Source organism: Lathamus discolor, chromosome 13 (assembly GCF_037157495.1).
Source record: "Lathamus discolor isolate bLatDis1 chromosome 13, bLatDis1.hap1, whole genome shotgun sequence".
NCBI classification, from domain to species: Eukaryota; Metazoa; Chordata; class Aves; order Psittaciformes; family Psittacidae; genus Lathamus; species Lathamus discolor.
Window position 1 is genome coordinate 2,280,156 of NC_088896.1, and position 19,808 is coordinate 2,299,963.

The 19,808-nt window shown below is 46.5% G+C and overlaps 1 protein-coding gene across 5 annotated transcripts in view; it reads right to left on the reverse strand.

Annotated features, from left to right (window-relative positions):
- Positions 1–19,808, reverse strand: part of MAP2K4 (mitogen-activated protein kinase kinase 4) — a 75,766-nt gene that overhangs the window by 33,342 nt on the left and 22,616 nt on the right. For 4 of the 5 annotated variants that reach the window (XM_065693365.1, XM_065693364.1, XM_065693363.1 and 1 more), the window contains one exon: positions 17,149–17,251. In XM_065693365.1, coding sequence (XP_065549437.1) covers positions 17,149–17,251 — 103 coding nt within the window. Of the gene's footprint in view, positions 1–14,779; positions 14,824–17,148; positions 17,252–19,808 lie in introns of those variants that run through there. The other variant, XM_065693367.1, reaches the window with a different exon arrangement.

The window sequence follows — 19,808 nt, forward strand, 5'->3', positions numbered from 1 at the left end:
ATACACTTGCCCACAGCTTCAATTTGCACCTACATTTCTCCAGCTGCAGTGTAAAATTCAATGTGTCTCATAGTAGAGTCATTCTAATCACTCATTTACACAGTTCTTTCTACTTGGCACAGAATACATCGGGCTTCGAGCAGGATCTGGTAACATGCAGAACCAAGAGACTGAAGAGCCCCATCTCCCCATAGCTTCTGCTGCTCTACACTGCCATGCTCTCAGCGACTGTCTCCCTTCCCATTGGGTTTCTACAACACAGGCACGTTCTGTGTGAACCCAGGGGACTTTAGAAAGGATTTGCTCTTAATGGAAAACTGCACTTTAAAAACAAAACCCCAAAACATTTTAAGCAATAATTTCATTTATTCAAAACCAAATAAATAGCCAATCATTCCAATCATAAACCCCAAGTTGTTTGCAGTGTATGAAAACAAACCCTGCCTGCTCAAGTGTCTCTTTACCAAACACCTGAATTAACATTCTCAGGCAAACCTTGCTCCTACCGAAGCCACAAATCCTGGACAATTAGGAAGGAGCAAACCAATGCCCCAGATGTGTAGGACAGAAGAGTTCAATGGTTGTTTTGAGCTGTCCCAGTTACTTGCTCAAATGCAGCAATGCTATTGCTGAATTTGTAGGAAATGCACAAGTATTTTCCACACTTTTCATCTCAGAAATGCCATGCAATTTGTCAGTTTTTCATTAATTCAGTAGCTGATCTGCACTTCTTGGGTTGTAAAGTAAGCCAAAAGCCTGACTTTCCCCACTTCCAAGTAGCATTAACAGCATTAAAGACAGCTCCCAGCGCAGTGCACACCAGTATGACAGCACACAGGTCCTTCTGACCACCCTGTGTACAAGGGAGATTCTGTCAAACTCATCCCATGGACTCTGATCACTTCTCTTGGGCATTTGATCAAGTCACCACTTGCTTATCCAGGGGCTGGCCCAACAGCCAGGCCACAGGTGAAGTATTTGACCAAACACACAAAGCTTACAGAGCTTTAAATAAACACGTTATGGGTGATTCTGTGCTGATAAAGGCAGCCGTGTGCCAACCAGCAGCTGAGGGTGCTGCCGGCTGTGAGGCTGCACCCAACCAAGACCTCTGCTGGGCTTTATTTGGAACCTGGATTTTGTGAGGGCATCGAGGTCAGGTCCAAAGGTCAAGTGACTGGAGCAGCCCCGGTTCAAATGGCTTCATCTGCTGCACTTCAGCTTCTCTGCGCCCCTTTGGTTTAGCACTTTGGGGCTCTGAGCAGCTGCATGTCCTGAACCCTTGACCTGCTCCACGGAAGCCTTGCTCAGCAGCTCCTCTCACCACTGCTCTGCCTGCTCTGGTCTTTCCTGCTCTATAACCTGCCTAGCTTGAGATTTCCCATTTGCCACTCCCTATGGTGTCCCCTCCACATCCCTTAGGAATAGTTTGGGAAACCTACTGATAGCACTACAACGCAGCACTGATGTGACAGACACCTCTGCGCAGGGAGCAGAGGTGACAGCCCTTCACTAGCACTGTTCACACACCTGAGGGTGTCTGTGCCTAATAAATCACTGCACTGAATGGCTGAATCTCCATGGAATTTGCTTACTAAAAAGCAACGAATGAAAATAAGGCAGTAAAATGAGGGGGAAAAAGCAAGAAAGAGAGGGAAAAGAAAGAAAGAAAAGGAAAGAAAGGGAAAAGAAAGAAAGAAAGAAAGGGAAAGAGGAAAAGAGGGGGAAAAGAAGAGAAAGAAAAAGAAAAGCAACATGACCTCCAGACTCTGTAGGCTGATTATGCCGGAAACTGCATGAATCAGTCACTATCTGCTTGCTCAACCATCCTATTTTATCAGCACCATAAAAATAGTTCTTTTTCTGGAAGAAGGTAGGTGAGAAGCATCAGCAGAGGAGGCACCAGCAAAGGGCCATTTCCTGCTGACCTCCTGCCAGCTGGGCAGGAAGAAGCACGACCATTGAGAGAGGAACCTTGTTCCAAAAGGCAGGGGAAAAAGGCAAAGAGGCCTTACCGGGAGAGTGAAATGTCAGGTTGGATTTTTCTGAGTAAACCCTTTCCATTTCTTGCTTCAAAGCAAAATTTCATGTCGAGGTTCTCAGAGAGTTAAAGGATTCAAATGCTGATGTGATTTATTAAAATGAAGCCATTAAGCTCATCCCCACTCTTCCCTCTGTTTTTCTGCCCAGAAAACTTTGCTTTTCTTACCCTACATCAGAAGAGAAAGCAAATCTGAATTCATTATTTCCTTGTTACACAAGAAGCCTGTTTCTCCCCAGCTGTAGCGTGAAAGCGGATCTGTGCCATTGTTCCTGCAGCTGCAGGATGGGTGCTCGGAGCTTGGGAAGGCGGGAGCTAGGAAATGCCCCTCTGCAGGTCTGCCCTCTACAGCTGGGCTGTGGAGCAGCGGAGCTCCAGGGGTTGGGATCGAGATGGACCATCACCAGCACCCACAGAACCTCATGTGCTGGAGGTCAGCTTCATTTCTGTGATGCACTGATTCCACCTGCCTTGTACTGCAGTCACAGCTCGTGCTTACTTTTTCTCAAGTACCCAGGGAAATGGTCAAATAACCCAATGATAAGTCTGACAGACACTTTCACACAGATTTTGCCCATTTAACTGATTCATCACGTATAAATGATGCAGTTTTCCTTTAAGCAGCATGACCTAGCTTTAAGAGAAACTGAACAGTTTTTCACTATAAATCAAACTCCCAAGGGATTTCCATGCCAAGAAAGCAGCTAAAAAAAAAAACCCAACAAATCTAGCACGTAGACTGTCTGTATTGATATAAAATGGGAGTTCTCTGATGTAAAACTGAGCGTGGCAAGAAGAACAAGTAAATCATCAGTGCAGCACATCTATTACTAGTTTTGCACTGCCGCAGATCCATGAGGACATAAATCCACAGGTGGACAGGCCCCCAAAATACAAAAAAGCCTGGCTAAAGCCTTCGCTACATCCCAGTGCACTTGATACGGCAACAGCTTGCTTCAGAAAATAGAAGGGGAACCACAGAACAGTGTCTAGTGAAGGTGAAAAGTAACTAATGCCCAGCCCCAGCTCCTGCCTCCGATCTGATTTCAGTCCCTGTATTTAGTGCTCAGTTTGCACAGACGTGAGCTGACAAACACCTCCTCTTTACCATTTGGCTTTTAAACAGTGCAAGCCCAATCTCTCTAGGCCTGGGAATGTTGGGCAAAATGAGGCATAGATTCTCTGAAGGCTAAGGATGGGCAAGATGGACTAGCGAGGCTTAATGTCTGCTTTAAAATATAAATAAACAGCTAAAGAGGACTAAATACTCTGCAAAGAGTTAAATGCAGTATCTTCAAATGCACCTTAGGGACTCCTCATGACTTGGCCAGAACTTGAGCCTCCAACTCCCTGTCTTGCTTTTGAAAAGTTGTAAAGGGAATAAAAACCTGAAGAGAGGATGGGCTCAGGAGGGCCCCGAGATCACTGCACTCACAAGGCCCTAACGGATCGGCCTTCCTGCAGATGGTTACTATGCTTGTCACAGCAGTCATTCCAGGGATTAGAAGCGCCGAGCAAGACAACAACTCCTGGGAACAGTTGCCCTTTGTCAGAAATGAAAACGCTCGTGGGTCCAGCTTGGCAGGAGGCAGGCGGCCGGCTGGCGCCAGGCACCGCGGCCGGGCCAAGGACAGGGTCACACGCATTCGGGATGGATGTTGCTCCCTGCTCCAGGCCAGCTCCGTTCCCCTTGCAGGAAGGTCTGCCCCAAGGAGAGGCACATAGAACCTCCTGGGAAAAAACAAGGAGGAAGCTCTGGGACAGGCTGTGTTAGTTCCCCGAGCCCTGATGTTAGCACCAAAGGACAGGGATGCCTGGACTTCCTGAAACAAGCATTTCCTTGGCATGAAAAAGAAGGACCGTGGGGAAAAGCAGAGAAAAGTTGGTGGATTTTTTAGAGCAAAATTGACAGTTATCAGACACGAAGCAAGGCCAGAAAGATGCTGTAGGTAGTAGCTACCAATCTCCTCTTTGGTTTACTTGGTTGAGAGTTCTGTGGGGCTCAACAAGTCCAAAAGTTGAGGTATTCAGCATTACAGTGGACATGAATAAAACACATCTGTAGAGTCAGAAAGATCCAAGCAAACTGTCCTTCACATTCCTGCCTGGTGCTGGATTCTTCTAGGATGTCTCTCATTACAGCTCCTATTTACACTGTGGTTGATGAGAACACATTCTACTTCTCCACAAGTTTGGCAAAACCACTGCTCGACACAGGAGGATTTCAGAAACTGAATTCGTGGTGAATCAGCCAAAGGTAAAACCTAAATCCTAACAACAATAAAAAAAGCTTCCATGCAAACCGCAGGGTTCTAATGATGCTGTGCACTGCTTGTAACTTCAGAGTGAAAACACATCTTAGGACTTTGGCTAACACATTTCAACCATGTCATTCAAATAGCCTCAAGAGGTTGTAGTGCTTCTATCTCAATGTCTCTGTTACTCATACAGGTTTCAGACACTGCAGGCTGATGGTAATAAAATAACTCCAGTTTCAATTTCCCTGGAGAAAGTCTCCCAAAGAAAGGTCAGATTTTCTTCTAGAGGGCTCAAATTGCTGGTGCTCCCACAAATCCATCACAAGAAGAAATTCGTGCTTCCAATAAAGCGATGTGCAACAGCATCCTTGCAAGAGGATGTAAGTAAGGTGTCCTGAGGCTTATATTTAGTAACAGATTCCTAGTAATGAAGAAGATATACAGAAAACGTGGCAAAGGAAGGAAATGATTTAGTTTTGCATCTCCTACCTCAGACTAAAAGCAAAAGCACATATGCTCCCTTTCATCACGACCGAGTGGCAGAGAGTTTCCCAAACATTGCTCTGGCTTTCTACGCTCCTCCAAAGCTTTCAAATAAAGGCACTAACCAAGAGTGGAAGATTGCACAGCCCCTTCACAGCCCTCAAGACCAGGCCCAGCACATTCACAAAGCTGAAGTCAGGGACACTCTTTGCAATGGGGTTTGTCAGAGGGTTTCAAAACGTTAGTATTTTCTATTAAGCTCCCTTGGTAAATGACTGAGTTCCAATTGATTTTGATTAACCCTGCCCTTGACACAGAGGAAACCTTTCAATTCCTCAAGCTGAAGCCTGTCCTGAGTTTAACTGAGTACACTAATCTCAAACTCACTCTGATTTGGACATGAACCAGGCTGCAGCACATCCCCTGAACCCACCATGGCCAGGCCTTCAAAGCTTACACTGGATTCAAGCATTGCAGAGTAACACCAGCAAAACCTGAGCTCATCAATTTAAATAACCCTTGTGAGCATGCTGACTCTCCTTCTGAAACACTGCACCTCCAGAGCCATGGTCAGCTACCCAAGAACAAGAAACAGAGACAGGAACATATCCATAGGAATTAACAGAAAAACCCCAATACATACCTGGGATACTTTGTAAAATGACTACTGTCAGGCAGTATCATTATACAAAAATCCCTCAATGGAATGACACTATTTCTGAGACAAATTCCATTACTTTAATCAATGCCATTTTTGTGGGGATGGAATATACTTGATAATGGCTCACAGAGAGTGACGCTTACTGTAGCCTGCTGGAAAGTTTCTGGATGAGGTCCATTTCTCTCCTTTGGAAGCTGAACGGGACAATGTGATTATTACCAAGGCTTGCTTGTGTACCGCTTCAGCCAAGAAAAGTTGTGGAAATGACAGGAAAACATGGTGCTGTTATCACATGCCACAATAACATATAATACAATACTCAGCTAGTCACACTGCTCACCGAGTGTCTGGCACAAGAAAACAGGGAGCTCAATATTCTTCATGTAAGCAACCTCCCCTCACTGGGAGGACAGTGCAGCCCCTGGTGATTTGAACTGTCTTTTAGCATATAAATCATAAGCAATTTGTTTTCTTACAGCAATGGCAATTATTATTTCCAGTTGTATTATTAGTATGATTAGAAACAGGAATAAATGCATTCAAATTACTAACTAAACACCTATATATTGGTGACATGCTGTTTCCTCAAGGCACATTGATCATTACTGCTCTGTTTTTCTTGTGGTTTATAAAGCAGAACTTACTATATATATATTTGATGCTTTTTAATATAGCTTCCATCCTGAATCCACCAATCTGGTCTCTCCCAGGTGGGCTTATCAATTTATCACCCTACTTTATCTTGTCATCTTTTCTTATCCCCTCTCTTAATGAGTAAGGTTGCGTAACTTGAACAACTACATCCTTTCTTATTACCTCCAGAGCCACACAACTGACAGCTCAACCAAGGTTAACTCCCACTCTGTATTCCAAGAGCAAAAATCAGATTCTGGATCTCCAGTCCCCGAAAGCTGTCCCGCTCTGGCAATCTTTCCTGATATAAGGACCCGTTATCTCAGAACAGTTGCAGTAGCTCAGCCAAGGATGGCTCCTGCTAAGCCTCTTGTGGAGGGCACACAGAAAAAAAGCACTCAAGTACTTGTGCAAAGGACCAGTGCAGCCACCCACAAACATTCAGCAATGCAAACTCATGGTTTTGCTCATCTCCTGGTTGAAAACACTTGGAGAGGTGGATAATAAGCACTGTTATTTCAACTATATGAAATGCGTTTGTTTCAACTACTTTAACAAGATTTGTCCAGTTCAAATTAATCCAAGCCTAGTCTGGGCAAGCTAAAAGCTCTCCCATCTCCTTCAGGATCAACCAAACCCAACCAAAACCCAAGAACTAAACTTTGGGCTGCATCATAGCCTGAAATAACTTGGAATTCAGTGCCAGGAATGTACCTAGCAGTGCTTTTCTTCCCGTGGCACACAAGGACAGATGGGACCCATCACCTAACTGCAAGACAGATGGCTTTTCTAGAGAAACACAGCGACCAGAAATGTGGTGACTAACAGAGAGCTCATAACAAGACTGAAGTAGACCAAATGTGACTTGTAATTTTGAAGTGCCCTTTCTCTAAGACATAAGGCCAGTGAAAGCAACTGCCTGTAGAAGGTCCCCATCTCCATCTTCTAGTATTATTGGTGAGGTTTTAAATGTTGGTCTCCTCCAAGATGGCTGCATGGAGCAGTTTTCTCCACTGACTCTCAGGAGCCATGAGGTGATTTTCTGCAAGCCCTGTAAGGATGCTGTAAGGGGCTAGGCCAATAGTCCCAGAGAATTACCTTTCCCATCATTCACTGGTTTAAAATAGCCACCTACAACATCAGAATGACAAAACAAACCCAGCTGGATGATAGGGAAACCTCAGAGAGGAAAACCACCTTCACACTACTGCTGCAAGAGATATTTGAAACAATCACTTCAACTGATCCACACTTGTCTCTGCAGAAGCATCAGTTACATTGGGCACGAAGGACCAGTTGCTCATCCAGATTAACTCCAAGCATATTTTACAAAGAAGGGTATTAAAACAGGCTCAAAGAGAAGACCTTTTAGTGTCAGCATAATCCAGTGTAGACTGGCTTGGACGCTTGCTCTCGCATATTTGAGGTTTCCCAAAATGGAAGGACCTTCATGATGGGAAGTAAAAACATCTACCTGAACCTCAAAGACGGTATCTCTAGTTTTCACAAACATACCATAAACCCAGTTATTCCAAGTCCTTTTCAGAAGTCAGTTCCTCATACAAGCAGAATGACAAAACCAATTCAGCCCTGGAGGACAATCCCCACCTCCACCACATCCATCCAATCCACCACAATGTCTTTTCCATGAGTTCTTTGAACAGCAGCTGTTTCTCCTGCGTGCATCCTTTTCATTCAGTCCAAATGTGGTCCATGGTACATGCTGAAAGCCACTCATTTATGCACAGGATGAAGACGGAGGTTGTTGACAATGACTTGTGGTCTTGAAGCAGTCTCCCAGTCTGCAGACTCTCCTCTCTTTAGTGTCCAGTCCTTGATGTGTACAGAAGACAAGGGAGATGACGGATTCCTTCAGCTTGAACCCACAAAGCAGAAGACTTGGCTCACTTCTCAGCCAGAGTAAAATGCAAGATACTTTACTACCAGGTGGTGCTGAATGTCTGAAGAGTTGAAGGATGTACTCCTGCTCTGATGAAACGCAGCGTGATCCCGAGTATGAAGAATAGCAACAAACCAAGTTCATTCCTACAGCTAGTAATGCAGTTGTTTATTGGGGTTTCCTGAAGGAATGTTGGTTTGCAAGGTCCACATGTGGAAACACAGGGTTTGAGTCCAACTTAACTCACAGCTATGAATAGTGCTGCTCCATATATAAAACCCTTACTGACATTTCTCTGTGCCACACAACCAGAAAAAGAAGTCTGTGCCTGACCGTCTCAGATTAAATGGAGTCCAACAGTGACAGCCAGACACCACATACACAGCAGAGACCACTCCTCCCCAAAGGCATCAAGCTCAGTCCAATGGGTAAGCCATGTCCTGCTTTGTTACTTATAAATAATTATTGAACAACGTATTTATCAGAAAAAGGGTAGAGACCAAACCTGTGTGCACACATATATAGAGATGTTGCATATAAGAATCTGTTTTATCCCATTTTCCTCTCCAAACACTAGCAGGGTTTGCATATTAAGCTAGCAGTTCCTGTATTTGCCCAAGAAGGAGGGAACTTGGGGCTACAGGCTCTCTTCAGCCTCAGAACTTCATCCATGTTCCTGGACACTGGTCTCTAGGACACAGAAGATGGGCCACCTATTGCTCCTGCTGACCCTGGATCAATCCCCAACTCAGGAAGCTGGATTCTTGGGTCTAGAAGGAAAGAAGCTGAAAGAGAAAGGCCAAGAGGGCAGTTCATGCTCTCAGATGTTACACGAAGATGAGCAACAGCATCTCCTGCTCCCTGAATAAATTTTAACTGCAGTGAGTAGTGACTGGTGTGTTTTCAGAGCACTCCTTAGAACTGGTGACTTCAGGTGTGGGGATGCTCAATGCTCCCTCTTGGGCAGGACAGCAGCAATGTACAGAGCCCAGTGGGTGTCTGGGGCACCCTAGGATGCAGGAACCACATATGCCACAGGCTCTTTTTGATCAAAAAGCTCAAGTCCCAAAGACTGCTCCTCAGTGGAGGAAGGGACAAGTTTGGCAACTCCCAGATAGAATTCTGTATCTCACCTCTAATTCTTAATCGTAAGAAGTTACTTTATAGTAACAGATAATGAGATCACTTAAAGGCTCAGAGATGGCAATGTATCGTACCTTCTCTGTAACATATGAAATGGGAGTTTTAGAATGGCTTACAGAATTTACCTGATGACATGGTAAAGCACAGACACACAGGTCCTAAAATACTCTGAAAAACACACTGACAGGTTCAGATGCTATTAAATTCTAACATGAATAAAGCTGTGGTCTTCCATTTTCTCTCTAACCCTCCTAAGAAGATTAGAGTATTTTGGTGTCCTGCATGCCTTTAAAACCTCCACACACCAAGACTTACAGCCAGCTTGCATACACACATGCACACTGCTCCCCTTCCTAGGGGATGCAGCACCTACAATTAAAAGAAAAAAGGAGAGGAAACTGTAACCATAAGAGCATGAAGGACTGGAAGAGCTGCTGCAGGCTCAAACTCCTTGACCTGCTTTCACTTGTCTTAAATAAGCACTGCAGCAGTTACATCTTGGTGTGCATCACACAGGTACGCCAGCACCACATGTATCCCTCCTGCTGTGTGAAGAGGGCTGTAACTCAAGGATCCCTGGGGTCTACTGAGCACTACTGCAACATCTCTGATCCTGCCAGAACCTGAGCTGCCTCTGAGCCACAGGGGCACAGGCAGCAGAACTAAACCGATTTTCTTAAACCCCACCAAGTCAGAACACAGGAGTTTTCTGCAACCATTTAGGTTTGCGAAGTTAGTCACTCAAAACGTGTGAAGCACTCAGAACCCGTGGGAGCCTGATTAGTATGTAACAGGGGGTTGGCTATAATATAGCCACCCCAAGGTAAGTGATTAGGTTTCCATTAGTTCTGAGGAGACCAGGTCCCAGCAGTGTGGCAGGAACCTGGGTGCTCAGCACTGCTGAAACAATCAATGTGAATTAGTTTAATGCACATATATGAACTCCAAATCTTGGTTCCAGACATGGAAGACCTAAATTCAGAAGCAGAGAGCTGAGATACCATCAAGAAGAGAACAGTCCTACCAGGGCACTGATGCTCAAAGGACATGGAAGCAGCTAGAGCTGCAGATTCCAAAAAGCTCCTCTGCAGAGCAGGATTAGCACCTTAAGAGAAACACCAAAACTTAGAAGGCAAGACAAAAACAGACCTTAATGCAGCATGGTCAGTCAAAACCTCACACTGATTTTGGTGGCACCTCCCTGAAAAGGCAACCCACTCCCAGTCACAGATACTGAGTATGGGTGTTTTACAACCCGTATCATCTCTTTTGTCATCTGTGCTGAAGAGATCACTTATCAAAGGAACTTGCAAACTTCTGGAAGAAACAGGAAGGTTAAACACAAAGCAAAGCTCATGGACTTGTCAAGAAAGCTCCATAAAAACGTAAGAAACATTGCTCTAGCACTTCAGTAATAGTGATGTTTGTATTGGAAGCGAGAGCATGTTTACTACAGACTCATACATGTAAATGTATTTGCTGAGTCCTTGGAAGTATCATTTTACTTGTGCTTACTGAAAATGCAAGTAAGTTTCGTCATGATCACATTCAGCTCCTGCAACTTTCCCGTAATGCTCCAACCCTGGCAGTGTTCAAGGCCAGGTTGGACACAGCCTTGAGTGACACCCTATAGTGTGAGGCGTCCCTGCCCATGGCAGGGGGTTGGAACTGGATGATCTTAAGGTCCTTTCCAACCCTAACTATTCTGTGATTCTATGTTGCAGAACACTCACAGAAAGAAAAATCAGCTGGTACCTTCTACACTGAAGCCTCCCTCTGAGGCTTGCAGGCATCACTCCTGCAATGGGGAGGTATCACGTGGCAGAAAGGCATCAGACACTAGTAACAATAAAGATGTTAAATGACTGAGAGAGATAGGTAACAGAGAAATATTCACAGGAAAATTCACACCAGGAATTAGGAACATGCCAATTTAGGATCCTCCACTTGGGGTTTTAATGGTTTTCAGACAAAGGGTAGTAACTCGCACAGGTTACATCTTAATGAACTCAGCCAGCTGCAGGCTCTGCAGCTAGAGAGCCTGAAACCACATGCCAGAAAGGTTTGGAAAAGCCTGAGAGATTAAAAGAGAAGCAGACACTTGAGACAGACTTGGGACAGGGAGAAAAAACACTTTCAGGAATAATCACAGTCCCTGAACTATGCAGAAAAATGGGAAGCAGCAGAGTCTGACATGCAACTGGGCCTCCGCTTGCTTTTAAGAGATCCAACCCCCAAAGGGCTATTAAACAAACATCTGCCAACACAGTCTTGGGGCATCTATCTGAAAAGGCAGTTAACTCTCCCAAGTGTCACAAGAGAAGGTGCAAAGGGGCACCTCTTGGAGCTTAAGTCTCAAAGAGCCCATGAAGACACCCACATGCTTACAGGGAGGCTGCAGAGTCCAACAGGCCACCAGGGAGTTCAGAAGCTGCATTTGTGAGCACTGAAAGAGCTCATTTCATTTTGTGACCTTTCCAGAGGAGACTTCTGTAAGCTTCTACAGAGGTGACATCTCCAACAGCTGAGAGACTTCTGAGCCAGCAGACAGAGCTGCACCAGGCTGGGAACCAGATGCCAAACAAAAGCCATTGTCGTGCCCATTTCTTAGCAGGTGGATCTGAACTCTGCACTCTGAAGTCCAGATCAAGGCAGCGCTGCACCAGAGGAGTACAAAGCTTCCTAGAAAACCAAACCACTCATCTTGAACAACTTGGCCCAAGGGATGCCAGCGATGGCCAGGACAAGACAGGCCTAGGCAAACCTGCCACGCACAGCCATGCAGTCACATCTCACCACATCATTCCTCCTGCTAACGTTATTTGAACCAGCTTTCAGCAAAGGCCACCAGCTGCAAGTAGCTCTGTAGAGCCTGCACACAGATAACTGAGTAAGCTTATTTTGTTTGTGACCTAAATCCTACTCAGACAGGGAACAGATGAGGTAAAAGGTGAGATGCTCTTCACCTGGGTTCAACTGAAAAAACACTGGGCCAGAAGTTTAAGAGCTCACCCTAACCATGGCTGGTGTCCTCCAGCCACCTCTGCTGCAGGGAAAACCAAGTCAGCATCTGATAACGTGGCCTAAGTCAGAACCGATGAGAACTGGGGTCTCCATCATGTGGAGCGTGACCCAGCCTACAGAGCACAGCACTCACACATGGCCCAGGCTGACCTGGACCAGGCAAAAGCAGGAGCACTTCAACGGACTGGGGCTCCACCTGCCAGTAAAGCATCTTCTCTAGACAGCACCCTTTCCAGTAAGAATCTTACTCCTCAACTACTCCCTGTAATTCAGGTTCTATTCTGCTTTTACCCTGTATAGGTCTGTGTATCACTGGGCTGTACCCCCTGAGTAGGCTGAGACCGTGCCTACCAAAACACAATCTCTTTATGCTTATAAAGTGGATCTGGTGGAAGTAGTCATGGCTGAACCAAACAAAACAGACATTCTCTGTAGCTCCATCAGTCACAGGCAGTCCCAGAACCACAACAGACATTCCTTCCAACCCCCTGCCTCGACACAGCATCCCAGGGCTCTGCCCTCCTGCCCAACAGGATCTGCACAGGAAAACCATTCACAGAACCTTTTCAATTGCAGCAAGGGACGTCTCAGCTCTCAGCATCTCAGGGGTGATTTCAGGGAGCCACAGCCCAAATTCTAGCAGCTGGAAAGGTATTTCCAATTTCTAACCTCATTCAAAGCCACCCTTGAGTCAGTCTCCTATTTAAAGGTCATTTCAAAGCTTCTCAATTCAAACACATGTTCTAATTCTAAGGGGGTTTGCCACTGCCTCCTGTCTGAGCAGTTGCAGCCTCTGCTCTGCTTGTCTCCTTGCTTGGTTGCCTGGGCATGTGTGACAAAGGCAACCTCCTTCAGGCCATCCCAACACAACTGGTAGCTGATGTACTGGAAAATGTCGAGAAAGGAGGTACCCTGGGCAGGGTCTGAGGGTGCTGTGGGCTGGGCAAGGATAGCACAGGAGCAGCAGGGCCATGCCACCCAGTGCCATTCAGTCACTGCCATCCTCACCAGCTCTCAGCTCCAAGGCCATCAATGCAGATGGCACAGCAAAGCTTACAGGTCCCAGCCACTCACCGGCTGCTCCTGTGTGCGGTCTTGTGTTCCTACATGTTGCTCTGCATCCTGCCCTGGCACGCACCTCCTGCACTCCCATGGCAGCGCACTCATACATCCAGGAGGATGTCAACTGTACCCTGGGCTGCATCAACAGGAGCATGACCAGCAGGTCAAAGGAGGTGACTCTGCCCCTCTGCTCTGCTCTTGTGAGATCCCACTTGCAGCACTGTGTGCAGTGCTGGTGTCCTCAACATAAGAAGGACATGGAGATGCTGGAGCAAGTCCAGAGGAGGCCACAAGAATGATCAGGAGCTGGAGCACCTCCCATATGGAGACAGTCCAAGAATATTGGAGCTGTTCAGCCTGGAGAAGAGAACCTGCGTGGAGACCTCAGAAGGTCTACAAGGTATCCAGAAGGCTACAAGGATGCAAAGAGGGACTCTTCATCAGCGACTGTAGTGATAGGACAAGGGGTGATGGGTTCAAACTGGAACAGGGGAAGTTCAGGTTAAGACGTAAGGCAGAAGCTCTTCCCTGCGAGGGTGAGGCCTGGCACAGGGTGTCCAGAGAAGCGGTGGCTGCCCCATTCCTGTCAGTGTTCAAGGCCAGGCCGGCCACAGCTTTGGGATGCATGATCTAGTGTGAAGCATCCCTACCCATGGCAGGGGGGTTGGAACTGGATGATCTTGAGGTCCTTTCCAACCCTATTCTATGATTCTATGATGTAACCCAGCTTGAGATCTAAACCATAAGACATGGCTTCAAGCCACCACAGATGGAGAAGGAGTATCAGGAAAAATATCTGTGAACCTATGTCCCAGCTTTGTGTATTCAGCAGTGTTTAATCTATGTGCGCTCCCCCTGGAAATGGTTTTCCAGGGTAGAGCCTATGTATTAACAAAATGCCTCTGCCCACGGCAGCAGTGAAGCTCTGGGAATAGTCTCCGGGCAGAAGCACCAAATGCATGATGCTCGCCAGGCTACAGGAGCTATTCCTGTGCCACAGGATGGAAGGCAACTGGGAAGCACTGGTCAGAGCCTTAATAATGCCACGTTTTACAATTGAGATTCCTCAGCCTTTGAGACTGTCCCTCTGGACATGCCATTAAACCCATGGAACTAGCAGAAATGAAGAGTCAGAAATCACACAAAGATCACCTGGAAACCTCACTGAGTTCCCTCCAGCCCACGGGTGCTCACTGGAGCTAAACTCCTTCCCTAGCTTAGGGTGATTTCCAACATGGTTTCTTCCACAGTCCCCAACTTCTTTTTCAACACTCCTGAGATCTCTCAGACTGAGAAACAAACCCTAAGGGAAAAGCTGAACTCACACTGGACAGGGCATGTGGGGTTCATACCTCTGTACTGGGGTACAAAGCTTCGGCACTGAGGAGGAGCACAGCTACACCCAATATTCTGATATTCCCAAGGCCACAGTGTGTCTTCCCTCCTCGACAGCAGCGTCTTCGCTCCAGTGATGCATTTTACAGAGGTTACTCCCTCCTAACACACACAGAGGCATGAAAAGCCCCACTTGCTCCTTTGCTTTCTGTCTACATAGTAAGAAACCACACTCTTACCTGAGCATCCACCAATCCAGCCTGATCAGTTCCCCGACCAAAACCTGTTAATCAAGCAAAATACAGCTAATAGGCAATTGACATCTCGTGGCTGCTGTGGGTCACTGCTGCTGCCTCCTCGTGTGCCCCAGCACAGGCCACACGTGTGACAAGCAAAGCCTCTGCCCTCCTGGAGGCAGGAGCAACGGGAACCTCTGGATCGATGGATCCAAGTCACAGAACCCCAAATTTCATGTGAGAAATTGACCTCTCTGTATCTTCAGATCCACCCATCTGGACCAACAGGGTTTGCACAGGGAAAGCCCCAGCAGTGTCTGGGAGGCAGCTGAGGCCAGTGCTCCATCAGGCTGGGGAAGGGAAGCAACTCCATGGACAGAAACACACCTTGCATTAGGAATGCATCTGGGCCAGGAGGCCTGGAACATCCAATTCAAAAAGTCTAGAAAGCTTTCTAGATAACAGAGGAAAAACCATTTGAAGCTCTCTGGGAAGAGGTGGGAGATGCAGATACATCACCATGATGCACCAGCTGCGAGACAAACACTTGAGAGAAGCGTGCAACCAGGAGATGTGAACGTTGCTTTGAGGAACAGCATCCACTATGGACAACACAAAGGACATGAGGGTGAATTAGCTGTATCTGAGCTTAATCAGCCTCAACACAAAGAAAGCAATCCAGGCAACAGCATCCAACTCTTTCAAACACAAAAGGCTGCTACCGCGTGTGGCCTCCCAAGTAAGCTTTAGCACAGACACATCACATCATTTTTGACACCTGAACGGCTATCATATCCCACCCAAAACACTTCCAAGCCCTCAGAACTAGTTACCCCATTAACCAGCCCAGCATCATACCCCTGCCAACAACTGCAACTCCCACGTAGACATGGCAGCACCTTCTCAAAGGACAACATTGACAGTCACTTGCACAAACATGAAGCTTAAGATGTCACTGACTAACAACACAAGCTCTTCTGCGCTAGACAGGAGCCACTGTGACTTCCAGCGAATCTGAGACAGAAATCCATGTAGATAAAACACAGGAAAGTCAAATACCTATAGGTGGCTGATGGTGGGAACTCGCTAGCTGAGTCTAAGCCCTCCTGTATTTAATGGACTAGGGAGGTTTGGGAGAGGCAAGAGCCCCAGACGGAGTTCTAGAGAAAACTGTTACAAGGGTTCGATGATGCGATGAGACACAAAAAGCGAATATATAAATGCTAGCTCCACAACCAGTAAGAATACTTTATTTCAGAGAGGAAGAGAGGAGAGAGGACTTGCTGGAAAGGTCAGGTGGGATGGTAAGAAGAATAATTTGAAGTACTCCATAACATTTCTAGATATTGTAATCATCATTACAGAATCATTACTCATCAGAAACATGTTTCTAACTCGATAAAGGCTTGTTTGAAAACCCCCAGCATAAAGAAGCTATCTGAAATAAGAACAGACCCCAGAGGGCATGTCCTGGGGAAGCAGAAGGCACTGAGCTCAAGGAGAGAGGCAGCACCATGCAGAGCCAAGCAGAAGCAGCCCATGGCTAGGGATGCCCTGGAGAGTCCAGGCAGTGAGGGAAGCTGCAGGCACAGTTTGAGACTTGCCACTGACAAAACTCTTGAGACCTGCTGGGGAACTTAAGAGAGGAAAAAGTTGGGCTGTCTTTGCATGCTGCCACACATACAGGCTGTGGGTGCATCACCCATGCATCTACATTGGTGGATCTGAGGATACAAAGCTACTGTTTCCTGTGGTGATGTACTAGTGCTATCTACTAGTGTCAGGAACAGCTCTATGCCACACCTGCATTCAAACTGGGAACAGGGACACCCTGTAGCTACCTGGCTAGAAAACCCAGTGAGAACTAACCACTGCAGAACTCCCTGCCATTCCCACGGTGGCAGAGGGATAATCCTCAAGCCTTTTATTTTAGTGCTGAAAAATAAATAAGTAAAAAAAAAAATAATAATAAAAATCTATCAGTTACGTCTTCCACAAGTAACACAGAAATCAGAACCTCCCTCTAACGAAAAGTAATAAGCACTGAATAAAGAGACAGGAAAATGACAGTAAATAGATCTGGAAATTAATTCTAGGCATATCTTGCATTATCAGCTACAATTTAACTCAATTTAATCCATGCTGGAAGGCAGTAGCTCCAGTGCAAAACAGGAAGATCCCAGATTTCACCTTTGTTTAATTCTGAGGGTTGTGGGGGGAAAAAAAAAATCATCTCTACAGTGACTCAAACTGACAATTCTGAACAAACTACAAATAACCAAAGTCATCAAAGTGCATTTAAAATAACACTGCATCTTGGCTAAGTAATTTCTTAGTTGTCCCACTAGATGCACCTTTGGCTTTATACTCACATGTGTGGATTTTGGAAGGGAACTCCAGAAGTGTTTAGAGTAAATCTTGCTGTGGACTTGAAAGGTGGATTTGCAAAATTTAACTTCAGCGCTTTGCGTTTACCTGGGAGACAAGAGACAAAGTGAACTTCTGGTCAGCAACAAAGTACTGAGAGTACCTGGAAATCAACAGGGAAAAAACGATGTATTGTAAGAAAAGGAAAACGTTTCACAGTCACATTAGCAAATGCTAGCTTGGATTAGGGACACAGGAGTCAGCTCCCACCATCCCATTCCACGCCAGTTCCTCTTGCGACAGCTGAAGTACCAGCAGGTGGCTGCCAGGTCTACCATGGCACCACCACGCCAGGGCTGAGCATCCTCCTCACACCATCACTCCCCTAAACAGATCCATGGTTCAGGCTCAACTTCAGCTGCAGTGGGAAAGGGGCCCGACCTGCTCAGCACAGCCTGGGCATGCCACCAGACCTGGGGTAGACAGCGCTGAAGAGGGGAAGGGACACCTTGGGGTGTCTGTAGGAGGGCTGACTGCCCTCAGCCTGACGGCAAACTGATGTTGACAGCCAGAGCAGGGATGGAGGAGCCCTGCTGTGTGCTCCTTCTGCCAAGTGGTCTCCAAGCAGAAAGCACAATTCAGCCCATCAGAGGGGTGAAAGCTTTGCTCTGCAGCCAACTGAGAAAGCACAGGGGAAAGTAAATTAACAGTAGGGTGGGAGGAGTCCTGGCCACTGTCCAGCCAGTGGCTGTGTATTTCTCACTGCAATTGGGATGACCTGCTGAGCAGCAGCAGGATAAGGGACTATGAAGGGAGATGTCCGTTCCCAGCCCTGTCACTGGGCTGCAGCAGACCCTGTCTTGTCCCCATTTGGCCAATGGAAAGCTGCACTCCTCTCCACCGAAACATGCTAAGATGGGGGCCTCTCCCACCCCACATTCCAGGAGCCTGCAACTGAACCCCCTTGGGGCTTCCCATTGCCCGAGTGATGTCTAAACAACTCTGCTGGTCACTTCAGGAGGCTCTGGCAGTCCAAAGCTGGCACCATATCTGGGTTCCTACAACCACCTCCCTCTGCCTGCACCATCACATGGGTGGCATATCCCCAGCTATCCCACAGCCCTCCCGGGAAAAGTCAGAAGGCACCATCCTGCTCTGAAGCATTCCTCTCCCTTGCACAGAGGTTAAAGAGGTGTTTTGGGTAACTCCAAGACCAAAAAGGAAACCAAAAAATCTAGTTACAGGTCAAAGCACTTTACAGCAATTTCAGGGCACGAAATATTACAAGCATCATATAATCTTTAAGGTTGGAAAAGACTTTTAAGACAATAAGCACAACCATTCCCCCAGCACTGCCAAGTCCACCACAAAACCATGTCATCAAATGCCACATCTACATGTCTGTTAAATCCCTCAATGGACGGTGACTTCATCACTGCCCCGGCAGCTGATTCCAAAGCTTGCAACCCTTTTGGTGAAGAAACTGTTCCTAATCTCCAATCTAAACCTCACGGGGTGCAACTTGAGGCCATTTCCTCTTATCCTACCACTTGTGAGTCGGGAAAAAAGACTGACTCCCACCCTGCCAATAGTACTACAGAATCACTTCGGTTGGAAAGGACCTTTAAGATCATTGTGACACCATACATCCAAAACCAGCTTGATAAACGCAACAAACCTCAGAATTAAGGATGTACTCAAAAGAAATACACACATCCTGAAGTCTGGAAGGCACAGGAAAGCTTGCAGCCAGCAAACACCCATCTACCCCCTCAAAACCTGCCACCCCTATGGGCTAAGCTGGATGCCAAGTGACAGGTTCAGGTATATTTGGGTGAACTTGTGTCCCAAGGACATAGATGCTCCTGTAGGATATGGGTACTGCTGCTGGAATCACCCAATGCACAGCACGTGCAGCTCCACAGCGCGACTCCAATCATATATGGTTGTGATTTCCATATAGAGATGAGCACCTGCCTCTGCTGCCACACCTTGCACTTCTAAATTCCCAGTTCTGATCCTAGTGCAATACAATGACCTGGAAGTGTCTGCAGGCACGCTGCATATTCTAAAAAATCACCTCATTTGTTACACATAAACCCCACACCAGTAACTTGTAGAAGAGCCTGCAGCATGAAACCCATTACCCAAAGCTTTGCATCCACCATGTTTTGGTGACAATTCAGCAGCAGATTTCCATGTGCTGGGTGGCGGTGCAATGGGAATACAGCCCTACACTCACCCAGGCTGCTCCTTGTCCCCCACTCTTGGAGTGGGTCCAGGGATTTACAGCATTCACCATTCTTCTAGTTATGTTTTATTGACACCCCTCTCCTAAGGGCAATAATACACAGTCCTGAGATTTTCCCTAACAGCAACATCTATACAACTGAGAAGAGCATCTGTGTTTGAAGTGGCCCAGCAGTGAACTACAAACTCCTATCAGAAAGTCTCTTCTCAAACCCTGCTCCTATATTACTATTTGCAACTGTTACACACTGAGTTTCCTCCTGTTTTCACACCGACGGAACATGTTTTAACACAATCTATTGATTTCTATCTCTGCAGGTTCCTAAGAATAGTTTCAGTGATGTCAATCCACAACCTAGAGCTGGATTTTCTACAAATCAAACAAACACAAACACAACCTGTCCCTGGGAAGCAA